This window comes from Hemicordylus capensis, chromosome 6, assembly GCF_027244095.1.
Source record: "Hemicordylus capensis ecotype Gifberg chromosome 6, rHemCap1.1.pri, whole genome shotgun sequence".
Taxonomy (NCBI): Eukaryota; Metazoa; Chordata; class Lepidosauria; order Squamata; family Cordylidae; genus Hemicordylus; species Hemicordylus capensis.
Window position 1 is genome coordinate 16,453,311 of NC_069662.1, and position 19,640 is coordinate 16,472,950.

The window sequence follows — 19,640 nt, forward strand, 5'->3', positions numbered from 1 at the left end:
TCCCAGAGTGGCTCCATCCTAGGGGAATATCTTACAGTGCTCACACATGTAGCCTCCCATTCATACATAAGCAGGGCAGACCCTGCTTAGCAAAGGGGACAAGTCATGCTTGCGACCAGAAGACCAGATCTCCTCCCAACGCCTCTTCCCCAACTCAAAACCCCTTCTCCATAGTGCAATTGCCAGGATTCAGGCACATTACAAATTTGCCCTCAGATATTTGGACAAGAAAATTTTCTAAGCCAGGCTTGCCTGTCAAAAACAGGGGGGGCTAAGAAGTAGAACTGGGGGGCTGCCACTGATTGGGTTGAAGCTTCAGGACAGAAGCTCAGAAATATACATTTAGCTTTTGAGAGGAAGTGATCACTACTGCAGAGAAAAGTCTATTATATTCCAACACTCCCTCCTCTTCTTTACCTGTCTGGCTACTGCTGTCCTCTTCCTCAGACTCCTCCTCATACTCAGAAGTGCTGGGCTCCGAGGCCTCAGATGAAGTGTCCGACTCCTCCAGTTCAAAGTCAGAAGCATAAGCACCAGCATATTTCTGCAGCAATTCCTCCATGGGCAATTCACCTGCCAAAGGAAAAAAGAGAGCATCATATTACACCCACAGCCTCTTGAGGAGTAGGGATGTGCACAAAACCGATTCGCCCGGTTTGGTTCGGATCTGAACCGGGTCCGAACCAGGAGGAGGTGGTTCGGTTTTGTCCGAACCACCCCCTGGTTTGGTTCGGATCTGAACCAGTTCGGACCGGTTCGCACACCTGAAAATTGGTAGGATGGTAGCTGGCACCCAGGGGTACCTGTCGCCCAAACCCCAAAGCAATCGTGTGGATTCTATGATAGCATATTAGAGTGGATTCATGGTGTCTCATTGAAAATCTCATTTGCTATCATAGAATCCACACTCAATACCTCAGAAACAAGAGAACCCTGTACCCCATGGGTTAGAAACCCATGGGGGTGGTTGGCACCCTATGTGCACTACACCACCACTCGCTCTGGGCAACCCCAGCACCCCCCAAGTGCACTTATGGGGCTGCTGAACGCTCCATTATAACTTATTATGAGATAAAACCTTAAAGACGCGTATACTTCAACAATTAACCAAACATCAGCCCTCTGCCCAAATCCTTTGAAAAAATTCAGGTAGCTTCCCTGCCCCTAACCGGCACTACCATCAACCCCACACCGCTCTAGGCCACCCCTTTTCCCCCCGACGTGAAGCGATACACCCTTCATTATACCTAATGGGGGAAAACCTTAAAGACACGTAAACTTCAACAATTAACCAAAAATCACCCCTTTGCCCAATTCCTTTCAAATAATTCAGGTAGCTTCCTTGCCCACCCTAGGAACTACCACCCACCACACTCCACTCTACGACACCCCTTTCCCCCCCGACATGAAGCTATACATTTGCTGCAATCCTAATTATTCTCTATGAGGAATTCAAAAATACTTTAACAATTCACCAGTAATCAGAGGAGTGTCCAATTGCCTTGGGATTTTTTGGGTGGTAGGCACCCCTGTCTGTATACCACCCACCCGGCTTTTGTGCCCCTAGGTGCTCCACAATAGGGGATATGGACTGGCTCGGGTCCAATTATACTCTATGAGAAAAATAATTAAAAATATTTCAAATATTCATAAAAAATCATAGGGGTGTCTGATTGCTTCAGGGTTTGCATGGATGTTGGCACCCATGGGTGCTCCACAATAAGGAATAATGGCCTGGTTCAAGTCCCATTATATCCTATGAGAAAAAAATAAAAATAATTTTCAAAAAAAATCATAAAAAATCGTACGAATGTCCAATTGCTTTGGGGTTTGGGTGACAGGTACCCCTGGGTGCCAGCTACCATCCTACCAATTTTCAGGTGTCTGAACTGGTCCGAACCGAACCACCCCGGTTCAGTTCGAATCCGAACTGCCGAACCGGAACCGGTTCGGATCTGAACCGGTTCACACATCCCTATTGAGGAGTGCTCCTCTCCCAGGCCTGTACTGAAATGCCCTTCAAGAACTATAACACAGTTAGCATGGAGAGGGCCCCGTTGTAGGATGCAATGGAAGGGTTAGTTTTAGCACTAGCTACCAAACTCCAGCCTGGAATTCGTTCAAGTGTTTGCTGTCCTTGCTATGCCCACTCTAGACTGTCCATCAGTTTGAATCATTTTTGCACCTCTGCAATATATCTGCTTTTTTCTCCCATAGTTTAGGGAACAAATGAAACAAGTGCAACCACCAACATAGGCCCAGTTAAATTCACCAAGGAGGAATGGTGTATGAAGTCAGAAATTAAGGACTCCAGGGCTACTGGAGACAGGTTTTTTGGTTGTTGTTTTTTGGTTGTTGTTGTTGTTTTTTGGGGGGGGGTACTCCAGGATATATAGTACTGAGTTGGGGCAGGTGCTTACCCTGGCCCTATGTCCCTTTAAGAGCAGAAATTCTGGGATGATGATTCACAGACCTAGCAGACATTCGGAAACACAGCTTAGTAATAAAACTAATTGTTTTGGGGGCCCATGGAATAGAAGTTCTGATCCCCAAATTCACCATCCCCCCTCCAACAATTAGCCTCCGAACCTTCCACGGCCAAGTCATCCAGCTCCTTGCTGTGATCCACATCCCCTTCCAGCTTTTCTTCTGCATCTATTGTCTCCTCTTCATCTTCAGCTAGAAAAGGAAAAATTCTCAGTGTTATTGCACAAAATGGTTCTGGTTCTCCCCACCATCACATTCAGTCACTCTGGTCCCCAAGGATATGCTCACCATCTTCTTCATTAGCAGTGAACTCTTCATCTTCTTCATCTGGCTTCCAAGGTTTTTTATTCCTTTGAGTAACAGGCTTCAGTTTCTCCTCCTGGACACAGAGGGGGAAAAGTTGTCACAAGACAGGCCAGGACAAGAGGCCTTTAGCACTGCATGGGCAATCACAGAAAACAGGCCAGAAAAGACAGTGCCAACAAGCGGAACAGAGTACACCCATATATGAATTAGCTCCTCCCACTCACTCAGGGACAGGGGCTGTAAGCTTTAAGCGGAACTGCACACTTGTGCCCCCAGTGAAACACAGACAAGCCTCTGGTGCCAAAAAAAACAAACAAAAAACAAGGATTTCTGAGCTAACAGGCAGAACTGTAAGATGAAGATAAAGTGGGGAGGGGAAGGGAAAAAACAAGACAGACCGTGGTGGATAAGGGAAGACCCCATGGAATGTGCTAACAATTTCAATATAGTGGAGATCCCCAGAGAAGAAAACACCCAGAAAACCAGAAAAGGAAAGGAAACAGGCTTGCTCACTATGAAGAGAGATCTCAGGATGGGCTGGATGTACTGTGTTCCACTGTCTAGAATAATCCTTCAGAAAAGAATTAATCCTGTATCCTTAGGCAGTGGAAGAAAGTATCCATATATATAACTGACAGCAGCTCATGAACCTAGGGTGGAAGGTCACTCCATAATGCCTTAAGCCTCAACAATCTGTTGTAGGACCCACATTTCCAAAAAGAAGCACCAGAAGGATGCCAAGAACTAAGCTTGTAATGACAAGAGAAAGAAAAAAAGAATGATCATGTGACTGCCTAACAAGTGTCTATCGGGGAGCCTGAGTAGAGAATGCAGCAGAAGTGGTTCAGCGGTGAGTAGAATGGGATGTGATGCCCTCTGGTGTTCTTTTATTGGAGCTCTCACAAGCATAAACTATGTAGCCTTTGATCCATCTGCCCAGGGTGGTGAACGAAACCTTATGGCCCAGACTGGCAGCATAAAAGGACACAAATAAAGATTCTGAAACTTGGTAAAGCACTTGGTTATTTTTAGGTACACCTTAATGGCCTAGAATGTGTTGTGTCTTTTCTTTTGGAATGGGGCAGAAGGTGGGTTAAGACTAATTCTTGAGACCTATAGGAAACAGAAGTCATTTGTGGAATAAAGATTGGGTCGAGGCGGAGGAGAACATAGTCCGGGTAAATCAAACAGAGCTCTTTTTGAACTGATAGATCCCTGAGTTTGGTCACCCACATGACGTAAGTTATTGCCAACAAAAAGAGGACCTTCGAGGTCATTCATTTGAGTTCCACAGAGTGGAGTTCAAATGGTGGTTTGATGAGTGCCAAAGGATGACCTAATAAGTCCCAGGTAGGAATAGTGTTGGGGGGATACTTTTAGTATCTTTCTCTCTCTCTTTTTAACCCTCTTACAATATGCAGGTGGACTGCCAGTGTTGACTTTGAGTTCACTCAAATGACAGAAGAGATGGCTGCTACCTGCCTCTTCAGCAGGTTTGGCCATAGGCCCTCATCAAAGTGCTTCTAAAGAAAGGACAAAATACCACCAACAGAGAGGCAGGATTCAGGTCCTTCCGAGTATACCAGGCAGCCAAGTTCCTTGACGAGGAAGTAAATTCTTCATGAGGAAGAAAATAAAGAGAGTAAGTTCTCTTTGTTGCTTTATTTCTAGACACCAAGACAGTTTCTAGGACGCTGTCCCTCATAGCCCTGCCTGCTCAGAGCTTGCCACTCAATCTCCACACCATCAGATGTAACCAGGCCAGGTCTGGGTGAAGAACAGGCCCCTGCAATAGAAGCTGTTGGTAGCTCCCCAGATCCATGGAGGGCTCTGAAAACAGCTGCACTGGGTTGCACCTTTAAGTTGAACCTGGATTTATGGTCAACCTTCCAGTTCTTAAACCAGAGTTGGCAATGCCCTGCTATGTCTGCAGCTATCATCCTGGAAGTAAACTGGAGGATGCTTGTGCTGGCATTCGCCATAGTGTCTGCAGCTTTGTATAACTAGCTAATATCTTGGGGTAACTGAGGCTAGCCTTGGGGGAGCATGTCAAAGCTCCACGGCCCAAAGAATGGACGCTCTGGAAAAAATGGAGGTTGCCATAGTTGAGTGCATTGCTAGGGCATTAGCTTTGTAGGTTTGCGCAGCATGGTATTGCAGTGCTTGTCCTCTGGATTTTTAAGGGTGTCATCTCTGTCCTTGGGCAATGCTACTCCACAGACCAACGTGGCCATGGAAGTGTTGACAATGAGAAGCCATTCAATGATATTGTGTGGGACTGCATAAAAGTGGTGGAAAGTCTTTTGCTTTCAGCAGTTTTCCACTCCCCTTGCATAATGTCCTGAAAGAGCCAAGGACAAGGGATGGTCAGCTCTGGACCGTGCTGAGATGGAAAAATCTCCTGTGCAGCCTCTGGTTGGGAAGTGGAAAGGGCGGGAAGTTGAGCTTCCAACTGCAGAACTCTACACATCTTGTGTAATAATAAAGCAAAATCCTCCGGGTTAAATAAATGATATGGGACAGAGAAAGAGAAAGCTATCTCTGTCTGAGATAGAGGCTTCCGAGTCCCAACTGCAACTTTAGGGCTGTTGTGGCAGACTTGGCAGGGGGAGGGACTGCCCATGGTCCTTGCCAAGATGGCCTGGCTCTGGACTGAGCATTGGGGAAAGGTGTGGGGCTTGGGGAGCTGGCTCCTATCTAAAGATGGTAATGGGGTTGGGGATTCTTGGTCAGACCCCTCTGATGAGTGAACACGCTGTGTGACTGGACTTCTCTGAAGTGCCCATCACCATTGGGATTGGGACCCTATGGAGTCTGAAGCCAGTATGGGCTAAGAAGATTGTGGCGGGAAATCTCCACGCCGAGCTTTCTATGATATTTCACTATCTTCCAGAGCCACTGCCAGATATTAGAGGGTAAGAGCTCGCCCAACCCCCTCATGAGGATCATCCTCGTTGAATTCTGAAGCCGTCACAACAACACCCCTGCTCTTTTTGGGGTGCACACTGCCTACCTCCTATGGAGCCGTTGTGGACCTGCTTGTGCGCCCAACTGGTGCGCGGAGCTAAATCAGGAGCTTGGGGTGGTCTGTGGCTCCCATGATATTCCCGCCTTCCCCCAGGGCCAAATGGAAGTGGGTGTGAGGGGAAGACAGAGGTCCAGCCAGCCTAGGGGACTGACTAAAGATGCGCCACTACCTCAATCTCCTTGCCACTTCTTTGGTAGCATCTCTGCCTTTGAGGAACTCAAGTCCTTGTGAAGAGGCAGGCTCATCAGACATTGAGCCCTGTCACCAAGGCTCTCATCTCTTACTGACATTGAGTAAGCCAACAAGATAGGTGCCAAGTGCACCTCCCTTCCTGCCCTAACTAGCTAAACCACAAGTGGAGAAGAGGGAAGGTAACGAGATACAGATTAACTGAGGTAAGAGCACCAATGCAATCTTCTGTCTGGACCAAGACAAGGCAGAACTGGGGACGCAAGGGGAAGCTCTTCCCGACAGATGCAGTCCTACTTGAAGTTTATTGGCCATCTAGGAGTGAGTGGGAGGAACTAAACCATATATGGATGCACTCCTCACTACCTTAGAATCTAAACACAGTTCTCCAGGCTTCCCAACCCACAACTGGCCCATAACCAGTAGCACACCTTTAGGTTTGTGGAGGTCTGTTTTTCTTCCTGCTCCTCTTCTTCGCTGTCACCCTTCTCTTCTTCATCACTGTCAGAGCTGGAGGCACAAGGGGACACGCTGAAGGAGTTCTCCAAGATCTGCGGGGGCAGTGACTGCAGTAGTTCCTCTAGGGGCAGTTCACTCTCCTGCTTTAGAAGCTCGATCTCCCGTTGCTGAGTCTCCGAATCATTCCCTTCCTGCTGCTCTTCCACCTCAATCGTTTCCTCATCATCCGACTCTTCATGGGGTTGGAAATCCCCATCTGTCAGAGAAAGAAGTGGGGTTAGATACCTGAAGAAGTGGAGTCAGTGGAGTCAGAAAGAAGTGGGGGTGATGGTCAGGGGCATAACTATAATAGGGCAAGGGGAGACCGTTGTCTCAGGGCCCCCTGCCTCGCACCCCCCCCCAACATGTCTCCTCCACCCAACGCCCACCCAAGCTTCCTTGAATGATAAATATTTAGAGGAAGGCAGTGATGGGCGGGGTTAAAATTTTGTCTCTGAGCCCACTCCAACCTTGTTACACCCCTGGTGAGGGTAAGGAATGGACATTGATGTTTCTTCCTCCAAAGAAATTTCTTAAGAGAAGCAAACATCTGGAGAATAGAAGATGGGATGAGAAATACTCCACACAGAGACACTAGTCTTGAACCAGCCCAGAATAGGATGGGGACTGGCAGGTTCAGAAAAGAGCTGAGAACTTCTACACTTCTGACCTTCATCCTCAATGAGGTGACTGGGGGGTGGTGGGCTAGAGGCAGTAGAGCCAGCATGGGAGCCACTGGTCTTGCTGGCAACTGGAAGGGTCTCGTTGAGGCTCTGGGTCAGCAGGTCTGAGTACTTCTCTGTCTGGCCCACTATGAAATCTAGCTGCAGGTCCAAGGCTTTCTTCCGCTTCTCCTCCAGACGTGACTGCTGCTTGAACTGCACAACCTGAGGAAGATGGGATAAGAAAAAAGACTTCAGCATTTATATTTCTATAGGATCTTATGTTGCTTGAATTTGCTCTTGAGTTAGAAGCATGAGCTAAACTCACTCAAGACTCACTGTATTTTGCTAAGTCTTCAGTAGCAATGCCCACACTTTCTCATCCTTTTCTCTGCAATCACAAGAGCCAGAAGCTTGCTTAACCCTCTTACACTGGTCAAAAACACTTTACGAAACAAGAATTAGAACTAAACAGATCCCAATCAGTGTTCCCTCTAACAGGGATTTCCAGATATTGTTGACTACAACTCCCAGAATCCCCAAGCAAAAGCCACTGCAGCTGGGGATTCTGGGAGTTGTAGTCAACAACATCTGGGAATTTCTGCTAGAGGGAACGCTGATCCCAATACATGATTGATTGTTTTATGCTGCACTTCTGTGGATAGCAACAGTGCTGGAACTCTTCCGGGCAGCTGGCTGCCATTTACGTTTTTCAGAATGCCCTTAGGAATTATGCTATGTTACATGTACTATTGCGGGGCGGGGCGAGATAGTGGGCTGCCAATTTCCCCCTCTGAAATGCTCCAGAAGTGCACAAAGGGGTGCAACATAAAACAGTTTAAAAATAAAGAAAAAAGGAATATATAGAATTTCATACCCCAACCACCTTTTGAAAACATCAACCCTACTCAGTTTAGCTGCCTGTGAATGGAGCAAATATGGGGAAGGGGATTTTCAGATCAGCACTAGTTGGAAGTCAAACAATTTCTCAGTATATACACATTGGATCAGGGCTGCTCAACTTTGGACCCCAGCTTTTTTTGGACTACAACTCCAATAATCCCCAACCACAGTGGCCAATAGCCAGGGATTATGGAAATTGTATGCCAACATCTACAGGAGGACCAAAGTTGAGCAGCTCTGCCTTGGATGCTAAGTATTTTAAGATACAGAACCCTTCCCAGCGCACCAGTCCCTTGTGGATAGCCAGCAACACTTAGCTAAAGGGATAGCTCCAATATTTTGACTACTGGGCAGACCAAAACCAACAAGGCCTGCATGCTGACTTCGTATTGCAAAACCAGGTGCCCCACCAGCTCCCACATACCTTCTCTACGTTGCTCCAGAACTGCTTGACCTCTTTGGCGATGGATGAGGCGATGCGGCGCAGCTTGGCCTGCTCCTCCCGTTTAGCTCGTTCTTCTTTTTGCTTCTGTTCTTCATGGTGCCTTATCACCATGCGCACAACCTGCATGCAACAAAAAAGGGAGGAACACACTAGTGGCCGCAACCAATCTCAGATACCCAATGGCACTGTACAGTCCTTCTGTCTGGATCTAAGTAGCAGGAAAGGCTAGCTCTAGCTGACTAAATGTGGATTAAAATTCTGTGGACATGCAGTATGTTGCTTTTCTACCTTAGGACAAGCTAGAAGACTTTGGTGCTACAAAATGGCATCATAATGGAACATTACTAGGAACGTGAGCAAGTGGAGAGACAGGGCAGGCTATCAAACCTAGAAGTATCGAGGCAGCTAAAAATGGCTTATGCAGCGTAATTTGTTTCCTAACAGGGCTAGGGACTGGATGAAAAATGGTAAAAGGATATGTACATGGAAATCTTGGAACAAAATTCTCGCTCCTCCTATCTTCCCACTTCTCCCTAGGCTGAATCATGTGTTTTTCTCAGATCCACCGTTTAAATTTAGAGTATATAAAGACTAGGAATCAAGGGGAATCTTCAGGCTACAAGATTTATTTCAGTGTTGAAAGCCAATTTCTGACAATAAACTGAACCACCTATTAGGACTCCAGGCAATTTGGCTTCAAAAAGCACAAATCAAATCTTTTGCTACATTTCTTTATAATAAAAATGAAGCAAACAAGCAACTGACATAAAAAGGATTGATCTTGTATCTATATAACATCCTTATCTCAGAACCTAATGGCTCATCAAGAGGCCATAAGCTCGTCTGGGAAGCTGACCTTAAGACTTGAATTTTAGACTCTGAATGGGATGCAATTTGAAGCAGGATCCCTCTTAAAACAATTTCAGCAAGAATACAAAAAACCCACACTTAAATACACAGATGGCAACTAATGCCAGTAAAAACTTCACTACATTAACAAAACACTTTCACCAAATTGCTGGAAGGGATGCCAGGACCATGAGACAGAGAATGTTCTAAAGTTAGGAAATACTGGGAACTCGTCTTTGGTATGATTTCAGATCATCATGCCAGATCCTGTGCTTGCATTACTTTCTGTTTTTAAAACAGATTATAAACAGCTCCTCCACAAATATCTTATACTACTACATTTGGCAGCTGCTAAAATGGAAGTAGCCAAAAATTGGAAATCAGAAAAGAGTTTCACAATATCAGGATGGTTAAATAGGGTCTGGCAAATTGCTCTTTCAAAAAAGCTTATTCAAACAAGATTAATCAACAGTCTGCCAAAAGACGACCAGTTTTTGTTAACTTGGCATTCTTTTATACAGCATGTAAACAAGGTATCCAATGAAATAATGCTGCTGATGAAATAAAATTATGGAAAGTTATTTTTTCCTAATGAAAAAATAGGCATGAAACTGCTTTCCCCCGCTTTTACTATTTGCTACTATTACTTACTATAAATGTTTGTATACGTTCACTTCCTCTCTTACAACGGACAATTTGTATATCACTAGCCACCTATTTGGACTATAACAATGGTCACTGTTTGTCTGACATTTCTGTGATTACTTAGTTATCTGTATGTTTCTTTAAAAAATAAAAATAGAAGGTAAAAGGAGATGGGTCAAATATTGGTGGACAGCTCCACCAATGTGGATTGTGGAACTCACCTTCCTGGCAACCCCTCTCTTCCAGCGACGTTCTTGGGCAAAGTCAGCAGACAGCCACTGCATCTCCTCACACAGATAATCCCAGTGCACTTTGGGTCGAACTGGCTCAGGCACCTTGGACAGCCTCTTCAGGGACCAGAATCCCTCCTTCTTCATTTCAGCAATGCGGTTCTCAATTTCTGCTTCCTGAAATACAGTGCCCAAATAAGTAACCTTGAAACATTCCCTCAGTTTTTAATGAAGACTGGAGGGACCCAATGCACAACCCATCAGCTCAGATTGCAAATGCCCAAGCCAAGGTGAAGGAAAGTCTCCAATGAACTCTGGATCAGATGCAGCTTACATGCTTGGCCTGCTCGGCGATCTCCGCATGTGTCTTGTCCCACATGCTTGCTGGGTCAGGGGAGGTGTACATCCCAGGCGATACCAGGGTTCTGTTTTGTGTCTTGGAAACATCAAAGCCCAGGTGACTGTCTAGAGAGGAGTCCTGGGTGAGATGTGGTGGAGAGATGCTGCCACTTGAGGCAGGTGAGCCCGATGAGGCTGGTGACACTGGGTTGCTGCCTGTCATTCTGTCTGATGCAGTCTGGGGTGGGTGTGAGGGAGACAGACAAGAGCAGATGGTCACAGAGAAGCATTAGCTCTAGAAAGAAACCCAACTGTTCCAGAGGCATCAGAGAAGAGCTTTCCTCATAACTGCTCTCTGCTTCACAAGACTCTCACACACCTCATTAAAGCATAATGGATTTATGAGGGCCTCTACCATACCACCAATTTCCCTGCAAAGCTGCAGTCTGGTACAGGGCCCTGCTATTTGGGGCCACTTAGCAGGAGTCCCCTCACCTCCAACTCTACCTGTGTGTGCAGTGCATGGTGCTGTTGGGGAGGACTGCTCTGCATTTTAATTCTCTCTTGCTCTTTGCCTCTCGTCCCAATAGCTTCGTTTGTGGTCGTAGTGCTGGTGTCCTGCTCCAGTGCATACTGGGAACTGGCCTCATTCTGGTCAGCCAGCCACTGGGACGAGTCGTCCAGCTCCTGGGTTCCCTGGCAGCCCAGCCTGCGCTCGGGACTGCCCGTTCCAGAATTAGCTGAAGAGATTAGAAGTCAATCATACTGCGATCAGAGGAAAGTTGAAGAAATCTTAAATACTGTCAAGAACAGGTTCAAGGAAGATTTCCAGAGGAAATGAAATCAACGACCTAAAAACAAAATCAACATGCTCTCCGATTACAATATCACTAGTCTTTAAACTATAGTAGGGTATTAAACATTACAAGAAGGAAAATGACGCACTTTAAAAGCAACTAAAACATAAATTAAAAGAACGTTATCTTAAAATATGTTGTTGAAAGCTTAAAAACCTATCAATAAGTGAACAATTTCACCCAGGACACAGAAAACAAAGCAAAAAGTCATCAGTGCCACTTTCTCTGTATAGCTTGAAGCAGAACATTTGGGTTGGGGGAGGGATTTAATTTGAATAGAGCTCCTACAGAAGAAACCTCAACGAAGGTCTAGAAAATCATTGTTAAGATTAATAAGCGATAGTCAATTAAATCCTCAATTGTTAAAGAGTCCAGATGTGTTACACCACCTATCCTATATATTAACTGGTGTGACTGATGCTAGTGGACTGTAATGCTATCTTCTGGATTGATTAAATAAATTATCCTTTGAATCAGCTGAGCTTAATCTGGGACACGCCTTATATGAGAAGTTTTCTAGAAAGGCTAGCCAACCATTTGGAACAGCCCACAACAGTTCCAGTTCTGGGTCAGGTGTTGGAAATGCTCAACAGGATCAGAAATTACCTAGCATTTAGGGCTAAACTAGAAGAGAGAATGGAGATCTGTGATTGACCCTTTATCTGCAGCCACAGGGGGAGGGGACTGTGATTTGGATCAGGACCATGGAGTGGTGGAGGGAAGGAGGTTTAACTCTCCTTCTGAACAGTTTTCCTAATGAAAATGCCCTCCTCACAACTCTTTTCCCCATAGGGAAAACTTACATGTAAATCACTTTGGGTTGATCATTTTCATCAGAAAATGGCAGACTAGTACATTACCCCCCAAATTTTCCACAATGGAGCAACTAGCAGCTTCAAGGAGAAGAAGTTTCCTCAGGAAAAAGATCTAAGGATTAATTCTCCTCTTCCATGGCCCCTATCCAAATCTGCCCCCTGCCCCGGCCTTTCCTCAAGGCCAATTTATGCAGAAGTTTTAGAGAGGTAGGAGATATTATCACATATTTCCATTGTTTCATCTAAAATGGCCCTCTTTTGACACCAGCTGAGTGCAAACTGCCATATAGAAGACACATGGCCCTTATTCAGAGGTCTTACAATCTACACAAGACAATTTCTCTGATAAAGCCCAGTGGAAAGCCTGAGAACCAGTGCCTTAAATTAACAGAACTACTACAGCAACATCAACACATATCAACACCAGAAATCTCCACCCAAAGTTAGTTTGTAGAAAAAGGCACAAATATGCTGATGCAGACTGACCAATGCGGTAATATTTCAATCAACAAAACCAAGTTAATAAATATGTTCCCCATTAATCCCCTCAAAATGCAACACAAGATCTATTTCCTCTCATAAAATTTGCATTTGAAATGCCAGAGAATATAGCACACACCAATTCCCTATTTCTCTAGGAACATAAAAAAAGACAAAAAAGATAAACAAAGCACTCAGGTTTAGAATAGCAATAGATGTGGACAAAGACAAATGAAGGCCTTGATTACAGGAGTCAAGATGAGACAGAGCAAGAAAGAGAGATTATATTGCACAGTACTAAATGTCAAAGGCTTTCCAAACTTTTTCTAGGGTTACTGTGGATGCAGGTTAAGTTATAAGATTTGTACAATGAACTTCCTGCCTTTGGGCTGCAGTAACTTACACCCTCTATCAGACAGAAAGCCAGCAAAGCAAGTGCAGCATGCGGCCAAGTCAGATCTTATCACTTCATAAATTCTGGCCATCAATAACCACAGAAATTGTGGGTAAAAAGATCACCTTGGGGACAAAATGAACCTGGCTTTGGCTTCAGGAAAACTGCCAAGAATTTCTGTTTCTTTAGCATTCCTCTATTAAGAAACACACTCTTGCCAATGCCCCATCTCTGTTCATTTCGACCTGTACCTGTGTGAGCTGAGAAGAACTCCTCTTGTTTGTCACACTCCACTTCCAGGGTTTCGCTTTCCTGGGGAAGACTATTCCTGCAAGGAGACAGGATTGTCAGTTCTGGATAGAGCATGACTGCAACAATCTGTCCTTTGGCTGGGAATTACCAGGCTCCTCAATGGTACTGCCAAAGAGTTGAAAAAACCTTGTCTCTCCCAGATTGTAACGCAGACAGAACGGGAACAGCCTGCCTGCGGGTTGCAGTGGAGAGTTTTAATGTAAGCACCAGCTACCAAATCCAAGCCTATGAGAAGAGGCATGAACCTGTTTGGGGTGCAGGGGAGCAGAGTCATTCAGAGAAATCTCTCACTCTCCCTTCCCCTTGAGGATTCCAAGTTGTTTTGGCAGAGCATTCTGTCTGCTTTCTTGCACCAATTCTAGGAAGCCAGAAATTCACGTTTTCACAGTTTTAATACCCCGGCCCTGTTCTGTCTTACCTTTTACTTCCCTACAGGCCCACCTTTGCTCCAGAAGTGTCAATATTCTGCTTGCCACCCTCATCTCAGGGGCCCAGAGACTCGTTTTCTTCTTGCTCCATTATCTTCCCACAGATCTACAAGCCTGCAAACTGAGATTCTGCAACCTAACTTTACTGTCATGCGTTCTGCTTTAGGTTGTGTTTCTATAGCCTCAATTTGCTCCTAGTTCTTAAGTTACCTAATATGCCCCAATTGACTGCAGCCATAACCTAACCCTCCACCTAACCCAGTTACCTTGAAGCCCTACGTTCCTGCCCTGATCCTCCTAACTCCATCTCCTGAATCAATGTATCTGTCACCCGCTGTCCGTCCAATGCCAACCCTGGCACACACTCACTCTTTACATGCTTAGCCAACCTCAGTGCCCTCTGTTCGACCTGTCCCAGAATGTCACTAGAATGAATGATGCCAGCTGGACCAATGTCTGAGCTCCCAGTTAACTTGACCCCCTTCACATGCAAATCATGTGGGCCTTCACCCCACAATGCTAACCTCATTGCTTTGTATCTTCTAATTGCAATACCCATCACCCCATCACGCCAATCTTTCAGTTCTCGCTTCCCTGTCAACAAGCCAGGACCTCGCCTCTCTGCTGTCAGGCCTGTAATCCCTTCTTTTGAGCCTGAGGTGGGACCTGCTGCAGAGAGTCTAGATGGTGTCTGCGCTGATCCCAACACCTCCTGCACCCAATGCACACCTGCTGACCTGCTTGAAAGCCCCAATACCTTTCTTCCCATTCCAGACATTGGTGACTCAGGACTGGGTCTTGCTGATTTTGATGTCCCATGGCCTACCACCATCAGGTCGATTCGTTCTTTTATTCCTTCGCGGAATGACCTTTTACAAAGCCCATGGCCCGGCCCTAGCCCTGCCGTCCAGCCAGAAGTCAGCTGTGGCATGCCGTACTGTTGTGACAGTGGCCTACCAAGCCAAGATAATGGCATTTCTCCTAGATGTTGCTCTGCTAAGTCATTAATATTTTCTAGCATCTCCAACTCCTTAAACTCTTCTTCCTGCATTGGTGGTTCCACTTGTTCCTGATCAGGCTGCCTTCCTGTCTCCTCTTGCCCAGGCACCTGCAGAGTATTTCCTGCCCTATAGTGCCCCACCTCCGAGAAACATGACATCCCTTCCCGCCCAATTCTGTACCCCATGAGGACCATTCCTTCACCCACCTTAACCCTTGTCCCAACACATGCCTGTTCAGCCGATCTTGTTCCCCTCTCTAACAGCCCCCTTTCTGATTGCTTACGATACTGTTTCGTCAGGCCCCTTTGCTCAGCCTGAGCTGTTAAACTGGTTACAATTAAGCCTGGAGCCATGTGTTCCAGCACTCCACGGCTGGCTTCTATTGACTTCACTGCCCCACGATGTGCTACCACAACTGGCCCTTGCCGCAGTCCCGACAACCCAATAATTCTTCTCCCCTTGGTCCTGTGACCTGGTTCTGGGCTTCCTGTGTCAGTGCGCTGTGACAAACGTGAAAACACTGAGGAACCTGATCTACCCAAACCTTTGTCTACTTTCAGCTTTGATCTTGCCAACTCTGAACCTACTTCACCTCGGCCTGAGCCCAAATCAGATGCCTCCCAGCCTACTCTGGGTGACACCACCTCTTCGCGACTAGATTTAGACATCATCTCAGCAGTTTCCTGACCCAATTTCAATATTCCCTGTCCTGAACCCACCCTTGCCATCTCCCAAGTTGGTTCTGCCAATTTCTCCTCTAATTCCGCATCCTTAATTAGTATTTTTTCTCCAGAGTGCACCTTTATTCCCCCCCAATACTGGCTCAATGTCTTCTCACCCACACCTGCAACCTCCACTGTCTCTTTTGAATATAATCTCACCAACTTCTTAGACTCACTCTGATCCACTGCTGATATCATCTTTTGCTCTACAGTTTTCACCTCAGTATCCCTCATAGCTGGTCTCTCTAACAGTTTAGATTCCCCCTTATCAAGTCCTACCAGTTGTTCTGACTCTCCCTGCTCTGGTCTTGTCAACTCTCCAATCTTCTCCTGACCCATTCCCAGTTTCTTCTCTTCCTCTCTAGCTGCCTCCTCCTGACTTTGCAAAGGTATTTCCTTTAGTTCTATTACTAGTGTTGCTTCTTGTGCTTCAGGTCTCTCTGATGGTTCCACCCTCTCCTCTGCTTCCCCTTGACTCATTGCAGTTGTCACATCTCCCTCTTTCTGATCTGCTCCTGGCCCTTTCTCAGTTATGCCACGATCCACTGCTAGTATCACATCCTGCTTTCCAGCTACCACCTCAGTCTGTCCTAGACTAGCCCCTATATCTCCCTCTCCAGTCACTCCCCCCACCTCCCTCTGATCCTCTCCTAACATCTTCTCAGCTTCCTCCTCACTCACTACCGGAACACTCTCTCTTGCAGTCTCTTCCTCAGCCTCTCCCTGATCTACTAGTGGTGCTACATCCTTCTCAGCTTCTTCCTGACTTATCTCCACCAAATCCTTCCCCTTAGGAACCACTGATGCCACATCTGCCTCTTCCTGAACTGTTCCTGGCACCTTCAGAGCTTTCCTTTGATCTACTTCTAGTGCCTCATGCTCTTCAGCCCTTCCCTGGATTGCCCCTACTGAATCTTCTGTCTTCTCCTCAGCCCCTGCTGACGCCACACCTTCAGCAGCTGCTACTCCTCCTGCCTCTTCTTGATCTTGAGTCACCTCCTCAGCTTCCCCCTGAACTGCTGTTGGGGTCAAAACCTCTTTCCCAGTTTCTTCCTCAGTCTCTCCTTGACTTATCCCCACCAAATCCTCCATCTCCTCCTGAGCCCCTGATACCACAGCACCATCTATAGTAGTCACACCTTCTGCCTGATCTGTTCCTGACACCTTCTCAGCTTTCCCCGGATCCCCTGAGCTTTCCACTGCAGGTGCTACATCTTCTTTTCCAATTAGCTCCTTATGATGCTCCTGACCTGGTCCTGCCAACACCTCAACTATCCCTTTATGCAAAACTGATGCCACAACTTCCTTTGCAGTCAACATAACATCCTCCTGAACAGGTCCCACCAACTCCTCAGCCTCTCTGTGATCCATTGCTGGTGCTACATCTTCAACTACAGCAACCTCCTCTTCCTCTCTCTCATCTGCTCTTGGCATCTCCTCAGGTTTTTCCTGATCCACTGCAGTTGTCACATCCTTTCCCACTACCTCCAGGGTCTCCCCACGGCTCAGTCCTGACAATTCCTCACCCTCTCTTTTATTATCTGCTGATTCAGCTACTTCCTCTGCCTTTCTGTCAACTGGTCCTGCCACCTCTTCAGCATCTCCCACTGCTGCTGTCACTTCTTTCCTAACAGTCTTCTCCTCAAGCTCTCTCTCTACTAACCCCTTGCGTTTATCATCTCCACCCCTCTCTTCAGTATCTGCATGGGCCTCTTCTGCCAATTTATCTCCATTATTTGGTCTCCCCAACTCTTCAGATTCCTTCTCACCTACTTCTCTTACTGTCTGACCTTCTCCAACCATCTCCTTTTCTTCTTCTTGCACCAGTTCCTTCGTCTCCACCTGATCCACTCCTGATAACACCTTGCCTTCTACAGTCTCTCTCTCAGTTTCCCTTTCACCTGGTCTCTTAAACACAGTTTTATCTTGATTTAGCTCCCCCAATGCCTCATTTTCATCTTCTTCTTCAATTCGCTCAAGCCCTGAATCATTTAACTCTTCTCTTTCCTCCTGATCTGGTTCTGCCGTCTCTTCAACCTCTCCCTCACCCACTCCCAATGCCATCTCTTCTTTAGTCACATTCTCATCCACCAAATCTCCAACCACGTCCTGGTCAGATCCCACCAACTCAGCACTCTCCAGCTGGAATCCTGATGACTCCTCCTTCACCTCCTCCAACACCTCATTGCTGGGTCTTTCCATCATGGTCTTTTGATTCACTGCTCCCTCATCACCATCTTGAGCGTTCTCCTCTGAAGAGGATTCCATGACTATAGTATCCGTTTACTCCCAGTTTTCTGTTTTTCTAAAGTTTTTACACATTTGATGACACACACACACAAAATTCCCCCCTACAACCCCAGTACCAACTCCTTCCCCAAACCTCTCTAGGCCCAATGCCCTTGATGACTCCAGCACCAGCACCTTACCACCCTGCTGCCTTACCACCCTCCAGCCCCTCTCACCCTAAAGTCCTTAGGACCTGCAACCCTTTACCAGTGTTCTTTAAATCCCTCATAATCTTTCTGCCTTTTTGCACCCTAACCCTTTGACACCTGGCTTATTTTTTTTTCTGCTCAGAATAAATTGTGTCCTATTTCTCCCTCCCGTTCACCCCTTTGTCACCCTTACCCTTTGACCCTTCCTGGTTTCCCCTCCCCAGCCCTCTCCCCTCCCCTCCCCAGCCCTCTCCCCTCAGGTTCCCCGATCGCCCCTCCCCCACGCACTGAGAAGGCAGCCGTTGGTTGGTCGGTTTTATGGCGCGCGAGTGAGAAAGGAGGTGACGGCCACAGAGGAAGAGAAGGGAATGGGCGGGGGGACGGCGGCGCTGAAGTAGTAACAGGGGCGCACACTAGGAGGGCGTCGAAAGAAACCATTGACCGGGCGCGCGCGCCCTTCCATTGGCTCATTCTCTTACTTCCCACTCCGCCACTTTCCACGAGCGCGCCCCCTATAGGTAGGGGGAGAAAAGGAGGACCAATAGGAGGAGAGAGGGGATTACACGCGCACAAACGCGGGGCTGGGGCTCGCGCGCGCTTGCGCTTATCTGTTTCTCACTTTTATCCCTTCCCGACTCGAAGCAGAGTCTTGTACCCCTCCAGGGAGGTGGGTGTGAGCGAAAAGAGTAGAGTCCCGGCCAGTCCGCCATCTTACCTGGGTGGGAGGGGGGAGGAGTGAGGAGGGAGGGGAGGCGCCTCCTGCCCCGCCTCCTCCTGCCGCCGCCTCAGCCCCAGCGCCGCCGCCTCGGCCGGATAGAATCCGCCGCCATCCGTGGCCCCCAGGCCGCCCCCACACGGCCTCTCCCCTTGCGCAGCCCCTGACGGTGCTACTCGGCACCTCACCGACTCCTCCCACCCGGATGCTGATCCCTAACCAGGCCCCGCCGAGCCAGACCTGACCCGCCGCGGCAAAATGGCGGCCGCCACCACCAAGCGCCAGGGCCAACCCCCTCCCTCCTCCCACCGCTCCCTCCGCCCGCCGGCCTCGGCACACACACAAATCTCGCGAGAGCTACAACGCAAGGAGGGGGGGAAGGGAGAGCGAGGGGGGGCAGACAAGAAAAGTAAAAACCCACCCCAAACCCCAAGGTAGCTCACAAGTAAGTCAGTACGGAATACTGGGGGGTGCAGTCCAAGAGAGAGGCTGTGCAGCAGGGACTACGGAGGATGAAGCTCTTTTTCCAACAATAACAACACGATCGGGACACGGACTCATAACCCGCAGAGAGAGGGAGGGAAAGGCCATCGCGAGCGAGGAGCATATTGGGAAATTGAGTCCTAGGGAGTACTGGGAATTGTAGTCTCCAAGATTTGGACGCATCTTGCGAAGAAAAGAAGGGATCGAGTTCTGTCTGCGGGGATGTTATTGTTCGAGTGTTCGCTGGGCGGGCTGGTGCGACCACTCGAATTTACGACTAATGATAGGTGACAAAAGTTTCTGAATAAAAATCTGCCGTCTTAACCTTGTGTTACACGTATTTTACATCTATGTGGAATATGTCACAAGAAGCAAGTGACTTCTGTATTCTCAAAGTTTCAGTTAAAGTTGTTC

The 19,640-nt window shown here is 47.3% G+C and overlaps 1 protein-coding gene across 2 annotated transcripts in view; it reads right to left on the reverse strand.

The window, feature by feature from the left end:
* The window catches only part of SRCAP (Snf2 related CREBBP activator protein), a 51,378-nt gene extending 32,075 nt beyond the window's left edge, over nt 1-19,303 (reverse strand). Inside the window, exons 1-11 of one of the 2 annotated variants that reach the window (XM_053260858.1) lie at nt 19,187-19,303; nt 13,379-13,455; nt 11,089-11,321; nt 10,577-10,819; nt 10,234-10,419; nt 8,498-8,638; nt 7,179-7,395; nt 6,442-6,725; nt 2,776-2,866; nt 2,590-2,679; nt 418-573 (exon numbers count right to left, since the gene is read on the reverse strand). In XM_053260858.1, the coding sequence (XP_053116833.1) occupies nt 418-573; nt 2,590-2,679; nt 2,776-2,866; nt 6,442-6,725; nt 7,179-7,395; nt 8,498-8,638; nt 10,234-10,419; nt 10,577-10,819; nt 11,089-11,133 (1,453 nt within the window). In that variant the 5' untranslated portion in view covers nt 11,134-11,321; nt 13,379-13,455; nt 19,187-19,303. Of the gene's footprint in view, nt 1-417; nt 574-2,589; nt 2,680-2,775; nt 2,867-6,441; nt 6,726-7,178; nt 7,396-8,497; nt 8,639-10,233; nt 10,420-10,576; nt 10,820-11,088; nt 11,322-13,378; nt 13,456-18,743; nt 18,959-19,186 lie in introns of those variants that run through there. The other variant, XM_053260857.1, reaches the window with a different exon arrangement.
* Nucleotides 19,304-19,640: the final 337 nt, after the last annotated feature.